General features: G+C 34.6%; 1 protein-coding gene, 1 long non-coding RNA gene and 1 pseudogene across 5 annotated transcripts in view; 1 reads left to right on the top strand and 2 right to left on the bottom strand.

Moving 5' to 3' along the window:
• Positions 1–1,642: 1,642 nt before the first annotated feature.
• On the bottom strand, positions 1,643–2,495 carry LOC147909708 (uncharacterized). Its single transcript, XR_015545267.1, has 3 exons — positions 2,415–2,495; positions 2,110–2,138; positions 1,643–2,028 (listed from the first exon to the last, which is right to left on the bottom strand). It is a non-coding gene; the product is annotated as an uncharacterized LOC147909708 (long non-coding RNA).
• A 2,903-nt stretch (positions 2,496–5,398) lies between these two features.
• The window catches only part of alpha-PheRS (phenylalanine--tRNA ligase alpha subunit), a 33,332-nt gene continuing 16,719 nt past the window's right edge, over positions 5,399–22,011 (top strand). For 2 of the 4 annotated variants that reach the window (XR_015545106.1, XR_846471.2), the window contains exon 1: positions 5,400–5,612. Coding sequence is in view for 2 of the 4 variants with exons in the window: in XM_011060440.2 (XP_011058742.1) it covers positions 5,472–5,612 (141 nt within the window). In the remaining 2 variants the exon portion in view is untranslated. Of the gene's footprint in view, positions 5,613–20,590; positions 20,755–22,011 lie in introns of all 4 variants that reach the window. The other 2 variants (XM_087406197.1, XM_011060440.2) reach the window with 2 other exon arrangements.
• On the bottom strand, positions 14,523–16,074 carry LOC147909707 (uncharacterized; annotated as a pseudogene).

Genomic DNA, 22,011 nt, shown 5'->3' with positions numbered 1-22,011 from the left:
ATGTTAAAGATGATTGCGTCTCTTTGAGAATGAAATCCCTTATATTCTTACCATGCCTATAATATTGGGTCATCTAAAAAGTATCCGCGGTTTTTTGACACTAGATGTGTGTTGATGGTCGTATATCTAGTGACAAAGTACCGCGGATACTTTTTAGATGACCCAATATAATAATAGCGTATTCGATTTACTCGACCCGACTCCGAGTTAAAAATCTGTTCTTTTTAGCTGCATTTCTTGCACAATTTATGACCGTATTCATAGTCAGGCCTTATATTTAAGGCTTCCTTAAATTTATCTTCATACTCATCAGATTATTTCATTGGCTATTGAGCATCTAAAGATAAATTTAAGGAAGCCTTAAGTACAAGGTCTGATTATGAATTAGCTCTTCTTTTGCAGCTAAACAGAACAGATCATTGACTCGGAATCGGGTCGAGTCAGTAAATCGAATACGCTATTATTATATTGGGTCATCTAAAAAGTATCCGCGGTACTTTGTCACTAGATATACGACCATCAACACACATCTAGTGACAAAAAACCGCGGATACTTTTTAGATGACCCAATATTATAGGCATGGTAAGAATATAAGGGATTTCATTCTCAAAGAAACGCAATCATCTTTAACATGGTGGCTCTGACCAATCAAAAGGTTTGTTTTTGTGGCTAAACCAGTGTACACTTTTGGAACTTAAAGTAAAATAGGTATAGTTTGTCGAAAGCGAGAAAGAGACTCTAATACAATCTAGTACAGGAACAGACCAAAAAATTTGTCCTAAATTTAAGATAAGCATTTGATTATTCTGATTTAGGATAAATATTTGATTGGTTGTTCTAATTTAGTCTGCCGGTCATTATGCGCAATGAAATACCTTATATTCTTATACCATGATTATAAGTACTCTAGACCGAATAAGTGCGTCCTTTTCTACATGAGGATTACCTCCACTCCTCGAATGCTCAGTCTAGTGATATTATGTCTATAAACACAATCACAAAAAGCAGGGTATCAATCATGAAACTTTCTTCCTAGGATAAAAAGTGAAAAATAAAAATTTTTACTAAAAGTAGAAATTTTTCACTTTTCATAGGAAAAAGTTTCATGATTGAAATATTGGATGCTTTCCATTTGGGCGTTCATAAACATTATCCATAGGGTGTCTCTGACCGGTTAAAGTGTTTTTGACCCCGTTCAGAAAATCGAAAATGGAAAAGTTACCTTTATCCACAAACGCTCACAAAGCTTTTTAAGGATTACTCAGGGCATTTCTCAACGTACCTATCCGTGACTGAGATAGAGTTTACTCGTCATGCGCAGAAACGCATATTTTTCACATTATACATGAGTTTTGTAAGTCTTGTAGTTTACCGCTATACTGCAGCGAAATTTTATCTTTCATAAAATCATCAATATCTAACAATAAGATGTTACAATCTTATATTTCCTATAAAGTCATAGAAGGTACCGATGGATCCCTAATTTTTGATCCCATTTAATTCAGATGCTTTTTGAAAATTTACAGTGAAATTTTTTATCAAAGAGTTGTTCAAAAGTAAAAATTTATTTTCGATGAAAATTGATGTACAATAATACAAATAATATAATATAATAATACAAATTAATAAAATGCTAACATACATATCTATTAGAATCTGATGTCGCTAAGAGTCATATTACTGCTAATAATTGCTTCTCAACTGGAATCACTAATCTTCCAGTTCCAGTAGAATTTTCTCTCTTTGGACCGATGATAGAGTAAACTTTGACAAGTTTCACGCATGATTTTAAAATTTGCCTGAAATTCTTTGTTGCTGAAATGATGAACGGTTTATTCAATATAATTTTGGATTCGATTGGCCTCTTTTTCTGAGCAAAGTATTAACAAAATTTCTCTTTCACTATCAAATGATGAACTGGAATCAAATTCGTAAGAAGACAAGTCTTTTTCTTAGTATCGTGGTAATAATTGCTTTTTTAAACTTCTCTCTGTACTCATATTCTTTTTCGCAATGTGTATAATAATCTGCTGACAAATTAAAAAGATATAACAAATCAATTGAATATTCAAATATTTTATTTTAGTGTTTAAAAAGAACATACATACCTATATATTTATCTATTCAAAAAATGTATCTATTAAAAAAATATAAAATATTTATTTTATATTTTATGAAGCAAAAGTTAGAATTATAAATATATATATATATATATATACAATATATATATATATATATATATATATATATATATATATATAATATTAATAAGTCCTACAAATAATATTCTCTTTTTGGTAATTATTCAGAAGAACTGCCTCTAAACCGATTTAATGAAATTAGGCTTATTCGACGCGTTTTTGCACAAAATGAAAAAATCTGACGGAAAAAACTCCAAGATTGTTCAACAAACCGAGTTATTGAGCGTTAAAGTTGACGAGTATTGAAGTTAGGAAATCTGACACAGCCCTTCAGCAAACACCGAATGGCGTTCAATGGATTCAATAGTGAATGAGCGCTCGCTGTTATTGGTGTACTCTTCTCATCCAATCAGCATTTTAGATCTGGAAGAATACATCAATAGCAGCAAGCGTTCACGCAACTATCGAATCCGCTGAATGCAACCAGTGGCGGTTTCCACCGAGGATTTAATCCGGATCAGAATGTAAGAATCAACCAACTACAGTCAAGTATTCCCCTGTTATAGTCGAACGTCAGGAGTATGCTCGACTGTAGTTGGTTGGCTCTTACATTATGATCCGGATTAAACCCTCGATGGAAATTAGGCCAGTGTTATGCCTCCGGCACACACTAGCGCGATGTTCATCATGAGTGTACAATTTTATCGATATTCTCATTCTAAAGTATATTGTCATTGGATGTCGCGCGCGATTAACATCTGGTGTACCGGAGCCATTACACTGTGGTTGCGGTCCGATTCACACCCATAGTGCTCACAATTCTCACGATGTTAATGATCGTCATCGCGCTATCAATGATTTTATTTCGGACCGCCTGTTGATATGGATACGATCACGAGATTTATAACCTGTGTATCATACTTGTCAATAATTGATGTATATGGATCATATGTCAAATGGCTAGTATTTATCATTTCGAAAAGAACTAATAAAAATGCTCGATGTTGTGTATAAATTTTTGTTGCCAAATCAGTTCAATGTGATGTGAGTCCGGCAGTAATCAACGATGTTTACCTCGATCTAATCAATTATATTTAATTATTGAAACAATTAATATGATTAATTATAATATTATTATTATCGACACACATTTACATTTAATTATTTTTAATAAATAATTATATTACATGGATGCATTTATTCCACAATCCATATTAGTCCTTTTTTCCCACTCAAATAAAGTGAACACTTAGGCTGCTTTTTCATGCTGATGCTCGATGCTCATTTTTCAGTGTCAAAACAGGTTACGTGATTAAAATTGATGCTTGGTATTCGTCAATTTTGATTACACTAACCTAAATCATGGTCACCGTGAGTGTATAAATTCAAAAATTCCATTTGACGTCACTTTGCTTATGCAAACATTCAGGGAGTGAATCGGACCAACCGTGAGCGCGTTGATAAGCCTACTGTAAATTGTACTGTACTGGACATGATGAGCGATAAAAGCTCTTTTTTCTTACATAACGACGCAAAGCAAAGCTCTCATTGGATATTACTTGTCGCTCATTACTTATCGCGTCCAGTGTAATAAGCAATAACGCTATAAGGGTATATTTATACAAACTTGCATAGTCGCATAAACGCATGCATAATGAAAATTGTCCAATCACATTTTATGTGCGTCTTAATAAAAGAAATGCGATTGGATAATTTTCTTTATTCATATGTTTCATGTGGCCACGCAAGTTTGTGTGGATTAAAGCGAGGAACACAGATTCTTGCATAACGAATAACATATGAGGCATAAGAAATTAAACCAATCAAAGTTCTTTATTTTATGAAAAGGAAGGAAAAGGAAAACTTCGATTGGTACATTTTCTTATGCATTACGTATTATGCGTTATGCAAGAATCTGTATTCCCCGCTATACTCTAATGACCATTCTACAATAAGAATAAATCAGAAGTTAGAAGTTGAAAATTGATAACTGTGAATGATCAATTTCCAGCTTCTAACTTTTGATTTATGACTAATGATTTATTGTAGAATGCATATAATGGGCCTTTTACAATAAGCTATTAGTTATAAATTAGAAGTCAGAAGCTAATAATTAACATCACAGTCGTCAATTTTTAGTTTCTGATTTCTGATTTCTGATTAATGGCTTGTAGAAACTCCATAAAGCCGGAAACACAGATTCTTACATTATGCATAACATATAAGATATAAGAAATTCAACTAATCAATTGGTTCATTTTCTTATGCCTCATGTGTTATACACTATGCAAAAGTCTGTACTCCTTGAGAACCAATCAAAATGCTTTATTTCCTTCCTTTCCATAAAATAAAGGATTCTGATTGATTGATTTTCTTATGCCTCATGTTTTATGTAAAAGTCTGTGCTCCCCGCTTAAGCGTGAACCGCCTGTGTCCCCTGTGTAGTACATATACACGCCAACTAAGACTGGTATTCATAGTCAGATCTTATATTCAAGTCCATCTTACGATCTTAAGAAGTCACGAACCAATCAGAGAGCTGAATTAGCGTCTTAAGGCATTACTTAAGGCGGTCTTAAAATAAGAATCGACTATGATACCGGCTTATAAAGTGTAATAGATTTTGTTCTATAGTTTTCGGAATATAGCCTACTCACCGAGTGATTAGTCTTTACTTACGGATCCATAAGTAATGTTGGATTCACACTGGATCCAACGTGGATCGTACAATATTCTACAACGAATCAGAAAGCAGAATTTTATTTTGTATCGATAGATACGAAGAAAAATGTTTTCTGATTGATTGCAGAGCGTCGTATGACGCACGTCGGATCCAGTGTGAATCCAGCATAAGAACAAATCGGTGAGCAGACTGCATTCCAAAACCCTTCAAAACCCAAAACCCATTAAAAAAAAGTGTTGCAACCTTTTAGAGGCTCCGTGCAATAAAAGAATAGAGAGTAAGAATTTCAACTTATCAGAAACTGTGTATTCCGCAATACATGATTTCTGATAGGTTGAAATTCTTATTCTCTGTTTTCTGTTCCTTTTATTGTGCGGAACCCCTTAGGCCGATATTTATAGTCGATTCTTAGTTCAAGACCGTCTTAAGTAATGTCTTAAGACGCTAATACAGCTCTTTGATTGGTTTGTGATTTCTTAAGACCATACTTAAGACGGTCTTGAACTAAGAATATAAGATCCGACTTTAATACCGGCCTTGTCGATGAGTGCATGTACAATACATGCGATTATGCCTATTATAAACTGGCCCTAATTCCTGAAACGCAGTCAAGAAGAAGAAAGATAAGACACGTTAGCGGTGCAAGATGGCAAGCCATTTGACGGATCGAATTTTAGAATATCTGGATACACATAGCGAAACAAATTCGTTATATTTGGCAGATATACTTCAAGAGGATCATCAAAAGATCATAGGCGCGATCAAAAGTCTCGAGACGGTCCATGATGTAAGTCTGCTTCAACAACTGCAATTTCTTGATCGCTACATGTTATCTAAACTCCTACATTCTCACATTCTCAATTGTTTTTGTACATGCGATTTAAATTAATGCGAGATACGCTTATCAGTAATATTTGTTAAAATATTTCACTTGTGAAATTGTTTCTCCGAACGTGTTATCGAGTTTACGATTTTTGTAATTATACAGTTTAGCTTGCGCAGCTCAAAAATCAATAAAATTAGGTTTACTTGACGCATTTTTCTATGAATCGAAAGAATCTGGCAGAAATAAACATCGCTCTGCTCCGCGAACCGAGATATTGAGCGTTAAATTTGATGATTATTGAGGTTATGAAATCTGTCATACTGACTAAGGGTATTTTCCAACAATGTACACAGGCTTAGTTTACTAAACTGGCCAGTGTAAACTAGGCCAATGTAACACTGTCCAGTATTCATAGACTGGTATTCATAGTCGGTACTTATATTTAAGACAGTCTTAAGTACAGTCTTAAGATGTTATGAACCAATCAGAAGACCGCATTAGCGACTTAAAACTACTTAAGACGATCTTAAAATAAGAACCGACTATGAATACCGGCCATCTTATTTCAAAATCATTTTAAATAATAAGACGCTAATGCGGTCCTCTGGACTGATATTCATAGTCCGTTCTTATTTCAAGATTGTCTTAAGTAATGTCTTAAGAAACTAATAGGGTTCTCTGACTAATATTGGCTTATGACATCTTAAGACTGTATTTAAGCCAACCTTAAATATAAGAATCAACTATGAACACTGGCCTCTGATTGATTCATGACAACTCAAGGTTGAACTTGAGACCATTTTGAATATAAGAACTGACTATGGCCTAGTTTACATTGTGTACTTGATACACATACGAATTACTAATTTTCTATTAAATTATTTTAATTTCAACAATGTATTTAAAGAATGATGTACTAAATTGATACAGTATACATCATAATTAAATACACATATGTATATGTTTCAATACATCGCTAAAATTAAGATTATTCAATAGAAAGTTACTAGTTAATATCCGTGCATGATGTAAGCCTATGGCCGGTATTCATAATCAATTCTTATTTCAAAATCATCTTAAGTAATGTCTTAAAACGTTAATGGCCTTCTGATTGGTTCGTGACTCCTCAAGACAGAACTAACAACGGTCTTGAAAATAAGAACCGACTATGAATACTGGCCACTGTGTCTTACACAAAATGTTTCAACTGACACAGGTGTTACACTGCTCTACACTGTAAAAAGCTAAGTACAAGCGTGTAAAATATGTCAATAGTTGCTTTCCATTTACGATTCTCACATAATTTTCATTTGTGGCGTGTAACTCAGTTGAATATGTGTTCGTTTTGCATTCTGAGATTTAACTGACCAGATAACAAAATGTTCCTTGGCATAAGACAAGAAATAGGTGCTTAGCACAAGTTTCTCTTCAATTGCAATCATGTTGCTGTTACCAGGGCAATAATAATTTTGTTTAGGTCAACCTAGGGCCAGTTTCATCACCGCCGATCAAGCTTAACCGTGGTTAACTATCAACTGCAATTGGTCGATTCTACTAAACAGCAAACGCGATTAGTCAGTCAACAGCCGATTAAGCTAACTGGCGTTGATGAAACTTGTCCCTAGAGGACAACGGTTGTTTGTGTAAACGAGCGGAAATGCTATAACAAACTTGTTCCCAAATGTTGTTATAATCTGTTGAAAATAGTTTTTGTATAATACAATATTTTGTCCACATTTTTGTCAATCGAATGGAAATGTCGTCGAGCAATATGCGGTACCGCCACCAAAAGGATGCATCAAGTTAAATTTCTCGATTTTAAAAAACAACATAGAATAGAATAAAAGACGCAATATTAGAAAATTGTTCAGCTGTATTCTAATAAAATAATTTTTTGAAATGAGCCCCAAGGGCTCTAGATAAAAGGTTTTTTTTTTTAAATATTTACCGAATAAATGAAATCTCCTAATATTTTAATATGTATTTTGTTCTGTACATTGTAATTTTATTCATAATAACTTACACTTGTTAACCAAATGAGTAAAATGTCTAAAATCAGCTCACAAGTCACTTAAGATATCTTTTAGAGTTCTTTACGAAATATCTTAAAGATGTTTCTTAAAGAACTCTTAAAGATATCTTAAAATTCTCTTTTGAGTCGCGCGCGATTTTAAATAGGAAAGCATTGTTAGAGATTAACTCTTTTTACTACAACATTTTCTTTCATATTATTGTCAAATTGCTAGCAAATTTGTTTTATGTAGAATTAGTTTCCATTATGTTGCCGTGCGATTGTCCTAATCTATAAAACTTATAAAAAAGAAGAGGGAAATTGTTTCCCTCCGGTTGTGTATAACCATTATAGTATACATATATTGCCCCCAATATCATAAGCAAAATCAGAAGTCACTTTTCTAAAAAAAAATGGCAACTCAGGCGACGCAATTTGTATCAAATTTATATTATAGCAACATGCGGAAAACTTGCTATTTGGGTGAGTCTTTGCTTCCCATACAGCATAGAATTTGCAGCAATATTGCTGTAACATGCAATGTTGTAGCAGTGTTGCTGCAATTTTGTGCTGTAAAGATTATAATCTGTAGAAGAGGCCGTGTGCTTTAATGAATCTTGTAAACTTACTTTAAAAATGAGATTATGAACCTATGTTGTCATACGATTACTTTATATCAAAGTAAGCAAATAATGACGTTATTAATTTAAGTATACTCAGCTCACTTATTCACTTGTATATAAATGGAAAGCAACTGCTAGTTGGCAATGTTAATTTAGTTTTCAAAAAGTTATTTGATAGCCGTACTTATTTTACAATAAAATTGAATTGCCAATTCTGAAAAAAATTATAAGTCAAGTCTAAATAAAAATCATAAACTTTTATTTAAACTGAAGTCTAAATATCATCTATTATTTATACGCTAAATTATAATCATAAGAATAAGAATGGAAGACTACAATGCATTCTGGTGTTATACTATAAAACTAAATTGCGTTTCAACAAGTATTTTACACAGTGAAATATAGTGTAATGTTCTGTGTTTTAGCATGTGCTGTGTTTTAGTTAAAAACAGCGTAAATATATATCAATATGAGCATGCTCTATAATCACGTGTTCAATATCAATCAATTTTTAAAAATAATTTTCTGCTTTAATTATACAAATATACTTTACAAACACAAATTCATTATTTTAAAAACAAATTATTTTCTTATAAATATTGGGTCATCTAAAAAGTATCCGCGGTTTTTTGTCACTAGATGTGTGTTGATGATCATATATCTAGTGACAAAGTACCGCGGATACTTTTTAGATGACCCAATATATTAAACAAGAACTCTCTTTTCTTAAAATAACAAAAAACAAACTAATCTAGCTTAATAAGAGTCAGCACGAACGCAGGTGCGTAATAAATTTTTACAAATAAATTTGTTAATCCATACGAAGAGTTGGTGTTATCTTTATTTGATATTTTGAAAGATCTTGAACGTTTCGTTCTCTTTGGAATTTTCATCAACAATCTTCTTTATCCATACTAGATTTCGCGAACGGTCAAAGTGGAGTTACTTGCAGGTTGCCAAAACTACAAAACTGTAATGTAATTTGTTTAAATTCATATACTTAAGATTTAAATATCTCGCGTTCGCGAGATACAGATTACTAAAGCCATCTTGGAAAGCCAATTGGAAAAATAATGGATTTCTTTTTATTACACTTAATAATAACGAAAGGGCACGCAACATAAATTTCGTCGTCAAAACGTCACTTTTCCACGCCTATAAGTTCGGCTATTTATCGTGGTGCGGCACTGTAGCACATAACAAGCACGAGCCCGTGTCCGTGTGCTCACCTGCGGCGTGCCGAGAGTGAACGAGACAGCGAGCTCCTTCTTACACTAGTCGCTTATTTCAAGCGACCGAAAATGCAATCTCGGCCACTCGGCGATCCTAGGCATCAATAAGGGGCGGGGAGCATCCTAAATAACATATAAGTTTTAATAAAGTGTAGTAATAGTGTACCCCTCTCCTTAATTCGGAATAGTATAAATCATGTTAAAACATAACAGTTTACGAGATATTTAATTGTTTACGATTTTTCATGCGTGTTATATAGTATACCTCTCCTTCATAAACTCGAGTGGCAAGAATAGTAGAAGTAAGTAATCAGTAGAAGTATTATAGAATTTTACCCAAAAAGAAATTATAAACAAGCATTTCTCTTCATGAAAGTCTCGAAAGGCCATCAGAAAAAAAATGCATATGTTTGAGACTCGAGACTTGTGAAGAAAATATGCGAAAAAAAATCGAATAGTTGCAAAAACGTTTTTCGCTTATAAAACGAAAGATATTGATTGTATGAAAAAAATTGATATAAAAAAATGTAATATTCGAAATAACTACAAAATGAGACGTGGAACATTAAAATCGATCCATTAGTTCAGTAGAAAAAAAAAAAACACTTTTTGATGAAAAAATGTTTATTTTTTTTTTCGCTCTCTGTTCATTCAGATTTAAACATAAAGCTTCGAAATTCTTATAAAATGTAACCCTCATAATGACAAACAAATCTAGCCCTGAAATGTTCATTAGTTTTTGCAAAAAGCCATTTGTTCACTAAAAACCTGTCTACGGAAAACTTCTTCATCTTTGAGCAGTCGCATAGCAATTTACAGGGGTGATTTTTTTTCTTCAAGAGTTGCATATCACGTACACTTAATAACAAAACGATTTTTTGCAGTTAAACTGTTATAAAACACAAAAAGTGGATATCTTCAAAAAAATGGAAATAATTTCGTTGATATGCATTATATCAAATAACCGCGTGAAGCATTCGAAATCTGATATTTTTCTATGAATTTAAAAAAAGATTACCCTCCGATTATTAGGAGCCGAGATAACAATTTTTTTTTCAAAAAGTCACTGGCTCTAGTTTTTAAGAGTTCTGTCTAGCATCAATTTTTCAAGGAAGAATTGAATGTTTGTGCTGTTGAAAAATTCTCGAATTTTTTTGCTGCCGAAAAAGTTTGTTTAAAATCATTGGAAAATTAAAGAACGAGGCAGCGCTGGGCGGAGTGAGGGAAGCAGGGTTAATAAAAAAACGTGTTTAAAAAAAAACATTCAGTTTTTTTTTGTTTAAAATATGTTTTTAATATTTTATATATGTTTTAAACAGCTTTAGAAAAAAATCATGTTTAAAATACCTTTTAAACATATATTTATTATAACGCATTTTTACTATCAAGTTTTGAAACGTTTCTGAGGTACATGTCAGCATTACACTTACTTCCTCATTTTTCTTAAATTTTAACGTATTATCATATAAATATAATATATATATATATATTTGAATGTGTTGTTTGCTATTTAACATTTTATTTGACTGTACACATTTTAAGTTATGCAAATTTAAACAATAGCATGGCATTTTGCTAATGTGATCCTTTATGCGTATTGATCACGGCTTCTTTTTTGAGATTTTTATTTCAAAATAATTATTCCTTGAACTAATATATTAATCTAGTTCTAATATTAATCTATAATTTACTACAGATTTTTGTAGACTACTGAGCTGCTTATATACAGGGTATTTGGAAAATAATGATAAATCTTTTGCATAGGAGCAGAATGGATTAAATTGAGAAGAAAAGTACCATTTTTGCAATTTTCGTAATAGTTAACAAGATAATTGCTAAAAATTGACGAGAGAGAAAAATTGGTCTTCAATAATTTTTACTCAAATATTATCAACTTTACAGAAAAACTGCAAAAGACAAAAATTGTTTATTTTTTCTTCATAGAACTTTACGTTTTTTTTTCAGTATTTTTTATCAATTTTTTAGTACTGCATTTTCTCATTTTATCAATATAAAAAAATACTAAATACTAATATAAAAAATTCTGAAAAAAATTCTAAAAAAATTCTTAGAGCTCTATAAAAAGAAAATTAACAATTGTTGTCTTTTGCAGTTTTTTTATAAAATTAATAGTATTCGAGTAAAAAATTATTAAAGACCAATTTTCGGCAATTAATATCTTGTTAATTACCGAAATTGCAAAATGATACAGGACTTTTCTTCTCAGTTTAGTCCATTCTTTCTGCCCTTATGCGAAAGATTTATCATTATTTTTCAAATACCTTGTATAAAAAATGTTTGGGAATTTCAGGCAATGCGAACAGACCTTTTGTATAGTTAAAACAGAAAATTATTTTTAGGAATTAAAGTATCTTAAGTCGGATCTACAATAGGTGTTTCAAGCCTTAAATCGTAAGAAATTGACTAATTATAGTTGAATGCGAAAAGAATAATTGACTATGATTCGTTTAAGGTTTAAAAACATATTGTTCATCTGAACTACGTTCGCCTTAATTATCCGAGTCTTAGCAGAAAGCTAACTAGTGGGCTTTCTATAATAAGTTATTGCCTAAGCTTAAATCTTAAGTTATAAGAAATTGATCAATCATAATCGATAATTCTTTTTATTAGGTGTACAACTTTGCTTCTGTCGTTTTTCTATAGATGGCTTTAGCGGTTAGTGGTGGTCGAAATAAATAGATCATAGACGTCATACAATAAACTTGGGCATCTGTCAACATAACTCCATAGAAACATTAGTTGATTTGTGTCTACATCATAAAATTATTCTGGATTGAAAATGTCAGTTTACGAGCCAAATTCTCGTCATTTGCGGGAGGTTTTAATTTCCTGCTTCAATATGAAGAAATCTGCGGCTGAGGCTCATCGAATGCTCTCAAATACTTAGGGTGAGGTCGCTTAGTGAAAGAACGTGTCGTGAGTGGTTTCAACGCTTCAAGAATGATGATTTTGACGTCGAAGACCAGCATAGCGGTGGAAGAGAGAAGGTTTTCGAAGATGCAGAATTGGAGGCATTACTTGATCAAGATTTGTGTCAAGAAGAATTGGCACGATCATTGGGAGTGACTCAACAAGCCATTTCAAAACGCCTCAAAGTTATGGGAATGATTCAGAAGCAAGGAAATTGGGTGCCGTACGAGTTGAAGCCGAAAGATGTTGAACGTTTGTTTGCTTGTGAACAGCTGCTTGAAAGGCAAAGACGGAAAGGATTTCTGCATTGTGACTGGGGACGAAAAATGGGTTTATTACGATAACCCCAAGCGCAGAAAATCATGGGGAGTTCCTGGCCATGCTTCCACGTCGACGGCCAAACCGAATATTCACGGCTCCAAGGTCATGCTCTGTATTTGGGACCAGCTCGGCGTAGTGTATTATGAGCTGTTAAAACCGACTGAAACAATCACAGGCGATCAGTATCGAACGCAATTGATGTGTTTGAGCCGAGTATTGAAAGACAAACGGCTGCAATACAAGACAGAGACACGATAAAGCAGCATGACAATGCTCGACCCCAAGTTGCGAAAGTGGTCAAGGCATACTTGGAAACGTTGAAATGGAAAGTCCTACCCTACCCGTCGTATTCTCCAGACGTTGCTCCCTCTGACTATCACTTGTTTCGATCAATGGCACATGACTGGGCTGACCAGCACTTCCGGTTTTATGAAGAAGTAAAAAAATTGGATCGATTCGTGGATCGATTTGCCTCAAAAGATGACCAGTTTTTTCGACGCGGGATTCGTACGCTGCCCGAAAGATGGGAGAAAGTAGTGGCCAGCGATGGACAATACTTTGTATCATAAATATTATATATAAGTTTTTTACAATAAAGTCTCGAATTTCAGAAAAAAAAACGGCGAAAACAAAGTTGTACACCTAATACATTCGACTGTGATTGATTAATTTCTTATGACTTAAAATTTAAGTAATAATTTATTGTAGTAGTAGAATAGTAATATTGTAGTAGTAGTAATTTTATTGATTCCTCTCAGGGATACAATTCCAACACTTTTATATCCAGTCTCTTCTTACAGCTAATCTTAAACCTAATTTACAATTACTCTTAACCTAATTCCGATTACACACACCCGGATCTCCGTTTCGCAAGTGCGATTCTTATTATTTACTTTTTTTCTATCTACTTTTCTATTTATTATCTGGCAATCCTTATTCTTTCTTACTCTCCCTCTTCCCTCCTCCCTCCCCCTCTCCTTCTCTCTCTCCTTATCTCCTCCTCCCTCCCTATATCTTTCTAACATTCTAATATATTCTCCTCTTCCTTTTCCCAATATCTCTTCCATCTTCTCCTACCACCTCCTTTCTGCTCCCAATCTTCCTCCTCCCGTACTGGCTCCCATGACTCTTTCATATTTACACATTCTTATTTACGCATTTCCTATCCTCCTTTTTTCACCAATACATTCCCTCTCTTATCACACACCCCCAAGGTCTATACTTAACTATTCTCTTCCATCTATTTTCTGCCCAGCTTTTCTTCAGATATCCTGGAATTCCTTCCTTTTTCATTCTTCCATTTATTAAATCTTTAACTTCTAATTTTTCTTATCTTTCTTCTCTTTGTCCCTATTCCCTTGCATCCCTTCTCCTTTTTCTGAAAAATTCCTGCCTTTCCTTCTCTTATCTTGATAATCCTTTTCCTCCCATTCTTTCTCTCATCTCTTTCCAACATTCTCTAGTTAATTCACTTCCTTTCGCTTTCTTCATCCTCTTTTCAAAATTCCATGCTCTTCTTCCAGTCTTGATCCTTAGCTTATCTCTTTGTAACTCCTCCCTCACCAAGTAACCCGGTATTCCAAACTCTCTATTCCTAGCCACCCACCTTATACATTTCTTGCATTTTTTCTACCCCCTTTCTTTTTTTCTATTCCCAAATTTCTGCCCACATCCCATCACTGTCCATACCAACGCATCGAACAGCCATACCTTTTTTTCCCAGTCTCCTTCAAATCTTCTTTTCCCTATTTCCTATACTTGTCCCATTATTGCTGCCTCTCTCTTGACCTTTTCTTTTACCTTCTTGTCTACCATTTTTTTGAAACACATCCCAGGTATATTCTTTCACCTCTTCTATTGTTCACCTCCTATCTCCAGCTTACTTTCCTTTCTTCTTCCTCCTCCCTTGCTGAACCTCATGATCTTTGATTTTTTGATATTTATCACCAATCCTTTCATTCTTACATAATTCTCTAATCTTGTTGACATATTATCTTCCCTTTCCGCCATTGTTACTATATCATCTGCATAGGTTAATGAATATACTTTCTCTTCCTTTAATTTTACCCTTCCCCATCCTCCTTTCCTCAAATATTCTTCCAAATCCGCTATCAACATATTGAACAATCTTGGACTCATAGGACATCCTTGCCTGACTTTCTTACTTGTCCAGAATACTCCGCTTATCTCTCCTCCTATCCTGATTCTACTTTTTGTTTCCTTTTTGGAAATAAATCTTCACATCTTCTCACTAATCCCTCTCTTATCCTTCTCTCCCTTAGACTCACTAACATCTCTCTGTCTATCGAATCGAATGCTGCCTTCAGATCAACAAAGAATGCTATCAGCTTTTCTCTACTTAGCCGTCTATTGACCAAATAATTCACATTGTAAACATTATCTATTGTCCCCATGCCTCTTCTGAAACCTGCCTGGTTCTGAGGAACATCTTTTCTTTTTCCATTTCCCTCTCTAATCTTTTCCCTATAATCATTGTATAAACTTTATATAGCGTTAATGTCAATGTTATCTCTCTATAATCCTCCACCTTCTTTCCCTCTCCTTTCTTCTTTATATAGGAACTATTATTCCCTCATCCCACTCCTCAATTCACTCTTCCCCTCTCTCATCCTTATTACACATGCCTAGTTCTCTATTTTCTTTCTTTCATACCTCCATATCTCTCCTGGCATTTCGTCTATCCCTACCGCCTTACCATCCTTCAATTTCCCTATTGCTCTCTTTACCTCTTCCCTCGTTATATCCAGCTCTCCGTCTTCCTTATTCCTCTTCTTACTCTTCACTCCTCCTAACATATCCTTGAAATATTTTAACCATTCTTTTATTTGTATTCTTTCTTCTATCCCTTTCCTCTGTTTTCTCTCTCTATTAACCACTTCCCATACCCTTCGCTTCCGTCCTCGCCCCTTTTGCTATCTCTATCTATCTTTCATTCTCTTCCTTTTTCTTTCCATCACATAATCTATATTTCCTCTTCAATTCTCTATATCTTATTCCTTCTCTTCCCTTCCTTTTCCATTCCCTTAATTCCCTTCTCAGTCTTCTTTTGAACTCCTTATATTCTGAATCCCATCAGTCCCTCTTTATCTCTCCCTTTTTGTCCTTCTAAAATTGCTTGAATCCTTAAGTGCTTCCATTGTCTTCCTTCCTTCTCCCCTTCTCCATCTAATACCCTCTACTCTATGTCTAAATTCTTCTCTCCCTTGTTCCGACCATTCGTCTTTTTTTTTACCGCTTTCTCTCCTATCTTCCTCTCCTAATTCTCTTTTCTTAATCTCTACCATTATCGGAAAATGATCCGAGTCCACTCTATTTTCTCCATTCTTTCCCAGACTTCTTCGTCTCTTATTATGCAGTCTATCACTGTCCTTCCTCTTGCTCCCATGTATGTCCAATCCGCTTTCTCGTCTCCCTTGCCACTTCCATTAAAAATAAATCATCTTATTTCTTCCAGCCTATCAATTAACCATTTTCCTTCCTTATTGACTTTCCCGTTTCTTGAGTTCCTACCCTCTAATTGTTCGCACTCTTCCTCTCTTTCCTGTCTTCTCCTCAATTCTCGTGTCCTTGCATTAAAATCCCCCCCTATTATTGTTCTTATTCCTCTCTGTTTTCTACCCATCCTCTTTCATTTTTCCTCCAAATTTTCGCAAATTATATCTTCGCTCCTTTCTCTTCTTTCTTCGTTATATCCCTAATTTTCTCCATCAATCTTCTCTCTTTTCACGTTAGATCATTCACTATCCCAAAATCTTCTGTCCTTTTAAACCCTTCTTTCTTTCCATTATTTCCTTTTTTTGTCCTCTGATCCTAATTTAACCATCACTATTTCATCTCCTCTTTCTCCATTGCTCTTACTTTTCCTTCCATTCTCTTCTCTCTCCTCCCATCCCCTCTATCCTCCTTAACCCTGTATCTCTCCCTCTCTCCTTCAGTATCTTTACTCTCTCCTCTATCGTCTCTATTCCCTCTCCTCTCCCTACCTATCTCCCTTCTCCCATTTTTCCTCCAATATCTCAATTCTTTTTCCCAGTTTCTCATTCTCCCTTCTCCATTCTTCCTCTCTCACTCTTATGTCTTTTAGTTCCTTCTTAATCTCCCCCAGATTATCCTCCCCTCAGAGATCCTCCATTCTATTCTACCTCTTCTTTATTTCCTCCATCCATCCCTTTAATATATCCGAAATTTGTCCCTCTTCTCCCGTTGCATTCTTTATAGGCGTTCTGTCTTTTTACTTTTTCTAAATATTTGCTTCTTTCCTATCTCGCTTTCCTTCTGCTTTTTCCCTCCCCCATCTCTCTTCTTTTTACCTTCCCCGTTATTCACATTTTCCAATCTCCCTCTATATCCTTTTTCATCATATCTTTTTTCTCGTTATTACTTCTCTAATCGCTCTCACTAGACGTCATATTTCCTTCTTATTTCCCTTCTCTATGTTTCTTCGCTTGCTTCGTGCCTGCTCTCTCACCTCGCTCGCTCACCTCTCTACCTACTGCGTATTCTCAGTCCCACGCGTATGCTTTATTCTCTACGTTTCCTCTACACTAACGCTCACTCCCGCCCTTGCTTTCTCGTTCCTGCACTCACCGTTCCCTTCTCGTTCCCCCTCTCACTCCTCTCAAATCTCTTACGTTCTTTCTAACCTCACTTCCACTCAGCCTTTCTAATCTCTCTCTCTCTCTCTCTCTCTCTCTCTCTCTCTCTTTCTCTCTCTCTCTCTCTCTACCACTCATACCACTCATACCTCTCACTCCCTCCAATCACTGCACCTCTACTCTGTCATTCACTCCTCCGCCTCTACTCTCTCACTATTCTCCTCTTGCTTTCTGCCTCACAAAATTTCAATCGTCACTCAGGGTGCGCTCCCATGCGGGATGCGAAACTGCGATTATGCGGAACTGCGGAACGTTCATGATTGGTCATGGTTTACTCCGCCGATTCCGTTCCGCTAAAGTATGTTTTCCTATGTCCCATGGAGCGAAAATTGCGGATTGCGCAATTAGTTTGACTAATCGCAAGAGTCTTCCTGTAGATCACTTTTATTAGATCTTTATTAGATACCAGAATAGCATTTGTCATTGATTTGCATTGATTGTGCATCCGCAAGTTCCGCTCAATGGGATAAGAAAATGAATTCCTGCGGATCGGAAATTATACATACTGTTCCGACTTTGTTTTGTGTATTCATTTAAATTTTTATTTACATTTTCGCTCTTCTGTCATAATTAATTACCTTCAGGGTATATTCAGGTTATATTCAGGTTATATTCAGATTCCCATCTGACTGCCATCGAGGTATCACTCCATTCTTGTAATTTATCAAATGTTAAACAAGAATGACATCCGGAGAATTCCCGTAGGTAGGAATCCGAACACGCCTCAGCATGTGATTAACTATGCGCTCTTGTAAGAGACAGATTTCTCCATTTTAAATTAGCTTAACGAGGTTAGTTTTTATAAGTATATGTATGCACACGCATACACGCAACATCGACAGAATCCACAAAAGAAATAAATTTGCGCAACAGAAAACGGCGGAATGAAGCCATGACCAATCATGAACGTTCTGCAGTTCTCCCATGGGAGCGCACCCTCATGCGTCCACACTCACTCGCTCCGGAAGTCCTCCTAAATAATAGCTTATTGTAGAAAGCCCATAATCTTGAGACAGTATCTTATAACTTAAGTTTTATGTCTTTAGTCCGGATCTACAATAGGTGTTTTAAGTTTTAAGCCGTAAGAAATTGACCAACTACAGTCGAATGCGAGAAGAATAATTGTGATTCGTCCATTCTTTAAGGCTTAAGGCTTAAAAATCTATTGTAGGTCCAGTAAAGGTCGTAACAGAAAGGCTGACTTATAATCCTATGAATGACTTAAGGGGATCCTAAATCAACAAGAATTACCGATACAATTGCAAATTGTCAATAGCTCCGAATTAGATCACCAAATCTTTTTATACAATAAAAATACGCACAAAAAAAAACATCAGTCACTAAATTTGACGAGAAACTCGAGAAAAAAATTAAAAGTTTACTTTATTTCACCACACAGCTGTCATCTCAGGTTATAATTCCCTTAGTGCAGAAATTTTGTAAGTCGTACGTACCAAATGATCTTTTCCGGAAGCGTACGACATGCATAAACAATTCTGATTTTGCAAAATTATGATCAAAGGCCTAACAAAAAAGATTTTCCAATATTAATGTCATATCTTTTGTTAACAATTATTTTTTTCCTTTTTTATAGATTCGAAAATCTTTTTCCACAAGTAAAATATATACAATTAATACGTATCTGTGAAGTGGAATTTTTTTCCAAGAACGACAAAAAATTTCGAAATTTAAATCTTAAGAAAAATTTTTTGTCGTTCTCAACATAAACTCCATCTCACAAACACGCATTAATGCATATACTTTAATCCTGGAAAAGGATTTTCGAATTTCTAAAAAAGGAAAAAAGTATAATAATTGTTAAACAAAAATTATGATTAGTCGGGAATACAATGGCTTTAGGATAGTCTTATGTCTTTAGTAACGCACAAGAATCGGCTCGTAATGTGCAGATTTTTGTGAGCACTTTAAGCCATAAGAAATCGATGAATCACGATTATTCTCCTCGCATTCGACTATAAGTCCAGATCTACAATAGGTGGTTTAAACCTTAAACCGTAAGAAATTGACCAAATATAGTCAAAGGAGAATAACTGATTATGGTTTGTCCATTCCTTATGGCTTAAAGGTCGCCGCAGACAAAATTTCTGTAACAATAATCTTAAGACGCGAATTTAAGCCGATGAGCCAATTAGGCTACTGCTTTAGATCTACATAATCTAACGGAAATAGCAGTAAACTTATCCAAGGCAAGTTTCAACGATTGAAATTCATCTTACTGTGAGATTATAGATAAGTTTATTGTTATTTTCATTTCCGTTAGATTACGTAAACCTAAAGCAATATCCTGATCGGCTTAAGTTTACGTCTTACAGTCATTGTTACGGAATTTTGTGTGCGGCAGCCTTAAGGCCATGGAAAATAGAGAACAGGAGACACGAATATGGATGAGACCGTCAAAAAGCGTGATCAAAAATGATCATCTGAATTAGTTCAATCTAGACGTTGCTTGCGTTCCACGACACTGTCCTCGCAATATATCATATTAGTTTTACAAAGTTTAGGTTGAAACCGGCAAATTTAGAATGTTGTTTCTTGACTTAAATGACCTAACCAAAAATAATAATAAGAAGAAAATTTCAATTCATATGGCCGTCAAATTAATGGAAAGATTCCTTGAGGCCACAATTCATATAATTATAATGATGCTGTAATGAATTCGTTTCCCGATTGTAAATCGGGAAGTGCAAGTAATAAAAGAAATAACGAATTACATAGTTGGAAGAATAAAACAATGTTTACTTATTGTTACTGTCAAACAATAACGTCTCAATTCTTAGATTATGTGTGTTCGGTTGTGTATGCATAAACATATATGAGAGGAGTTTTGCGATTCGAACGCCGTTTACCGAGCACCATCAATATCAATTCAGAAAACCTAATTTTGATCAGACTTTTCTAGTTTGGTTTCCTGTTCTCAATCCTCCACGCTTAAGGCTTAAAAATCTATTGTAAATCCTGGGTAATTAGTCAATTTTTTATGGCTTAAATCACCTATTGTAGATCCAGACTTACTAATTAGACTTATAGACATTCTTAAGTTTATTAGCCGCAGCATAGATGCTCGATTCACAACCTTACTCTAAGAGGCCCTAAGGGTGCTGTCTCATGACAGTCGGAATTTCAGAAAACGGAATCTCGGAAAAGTAATAGAGTGGGAATCAATCAATCAGAATTATTAGGATGCTGTCAGTGCAGCATCGCAGCCAATACAGTGATAAGATTCTAATTCAGCTAGCAATTCAGCAGGAAAACAACACATCGTATACTGCAGGCTTAAGTATAATAAAGGTATATACCATAGACATATAAGATAGACCCATCTATAAACTTTTCTATAATATATGCTGGGTTAAGCAAAACGGTGCGAGAGGCAAAATATCGGGACGACTTATCCTTTTCTGCGCATCTTGACATTTATATCACTGAAAAAAATAAAATAAGATATAAAAGTAAGGGTAGTATTCAAGAATTCTACCATCCTCACCAATTTTGATGAAATTAAAGTTGAAAATATTTATTCTAGCGTCACTTATATGTTCTCATGTCTATGCTATCGATGTGGCAGATTTCCTAACCTGAATAGTCGTTAACTTCAGTGATTAATATCTCGGTCTATGGGACAGAGCGTCACTTTTTTTGCCAGATTTGTTCATTTAGTTAAAAAACGCATTGCATGAATCTAAATTTCGTCAAAATCAGAGAGGAAGGTAAAATTCTTGAGTATTACTAAAGTAAGTTTACTGTCAGGAAAAGGATAGGTTGCCCCGATATTTTATCTCTCGCACCGATTTCTGCTAAATCCAGGTATAATATATATAGCTAATGCTGGATTTATCTTATATGTCTATAGTATTTATTTAGCTATATTTACTAACAATAAGCAGCTATATTCCAAAACATCCTTTCCGAGGAAAATTTGATTCGAAATATATAGGACATATAACATATACTACAGTATTTCGAATAAAATTTTTCTCGGAGAGGACGTTTTGGAATATAGCAAAAAGTATGTAGCAGCTTCGAATATGAAATGTTATTGCAAAACTTGATACAAAATATACTCATTCGATATGTTCCATTCGAAATGAGAGAATATAGTAGAAAAATGCGACAGTCTACCTTACGAAGCGACTATTCAGGTTAGGAAAACGAATTTTCTTTACTTGTGTCTTCTCTTCTTCCTTTATCCATGATCATTTGTGAGTTCGTACGTGATCCATTTTTCATCAGTTATCATTCTCTTCAGAAATGTTTAATTTCATTCCGTTTCAGTAACGTATCGCAAATGTTAATTCGGTCCATCATGTTCTTAACACTCAACTCGTGAGGAACCCAAACATCGAGCTTCTTTTTGTATCCAGTTTTGTGTAAATGATTTAAAACTGTTTTGTGGTTGATGCCTAGTTCCCTGGCAATTTCCACAGTGCTGACATGCTTATTACGCTCGACTTTTTCCAAGATTTCATCGGACTTTTCAGTGATTGGAGCGAGGTTCATCTTTCATCGAAATTTCCAGTACGAAAACGAGCGAATCATTTCCGTGCT

Source organism: Acromyrmex echinatior, chromosome 5 (genome assembly GCF_024713525.1).
Source record: "Acromyrmex echinatior isolate Ae372 chromosome 5, ASM2471352v2, whole genome shotgun sequence".
Taxonomy (NCBI): Eukaryota; Metazoa; Arthropoda; class Insecta; order Hymenoptera; family Formicidae; genus Acromyrmex; species Acromyrmex echinatior.
Note: the sequence above shows the minus strand (reverse complement) of the source record. Positions and strands in the feature narration are given on the sequence as shown.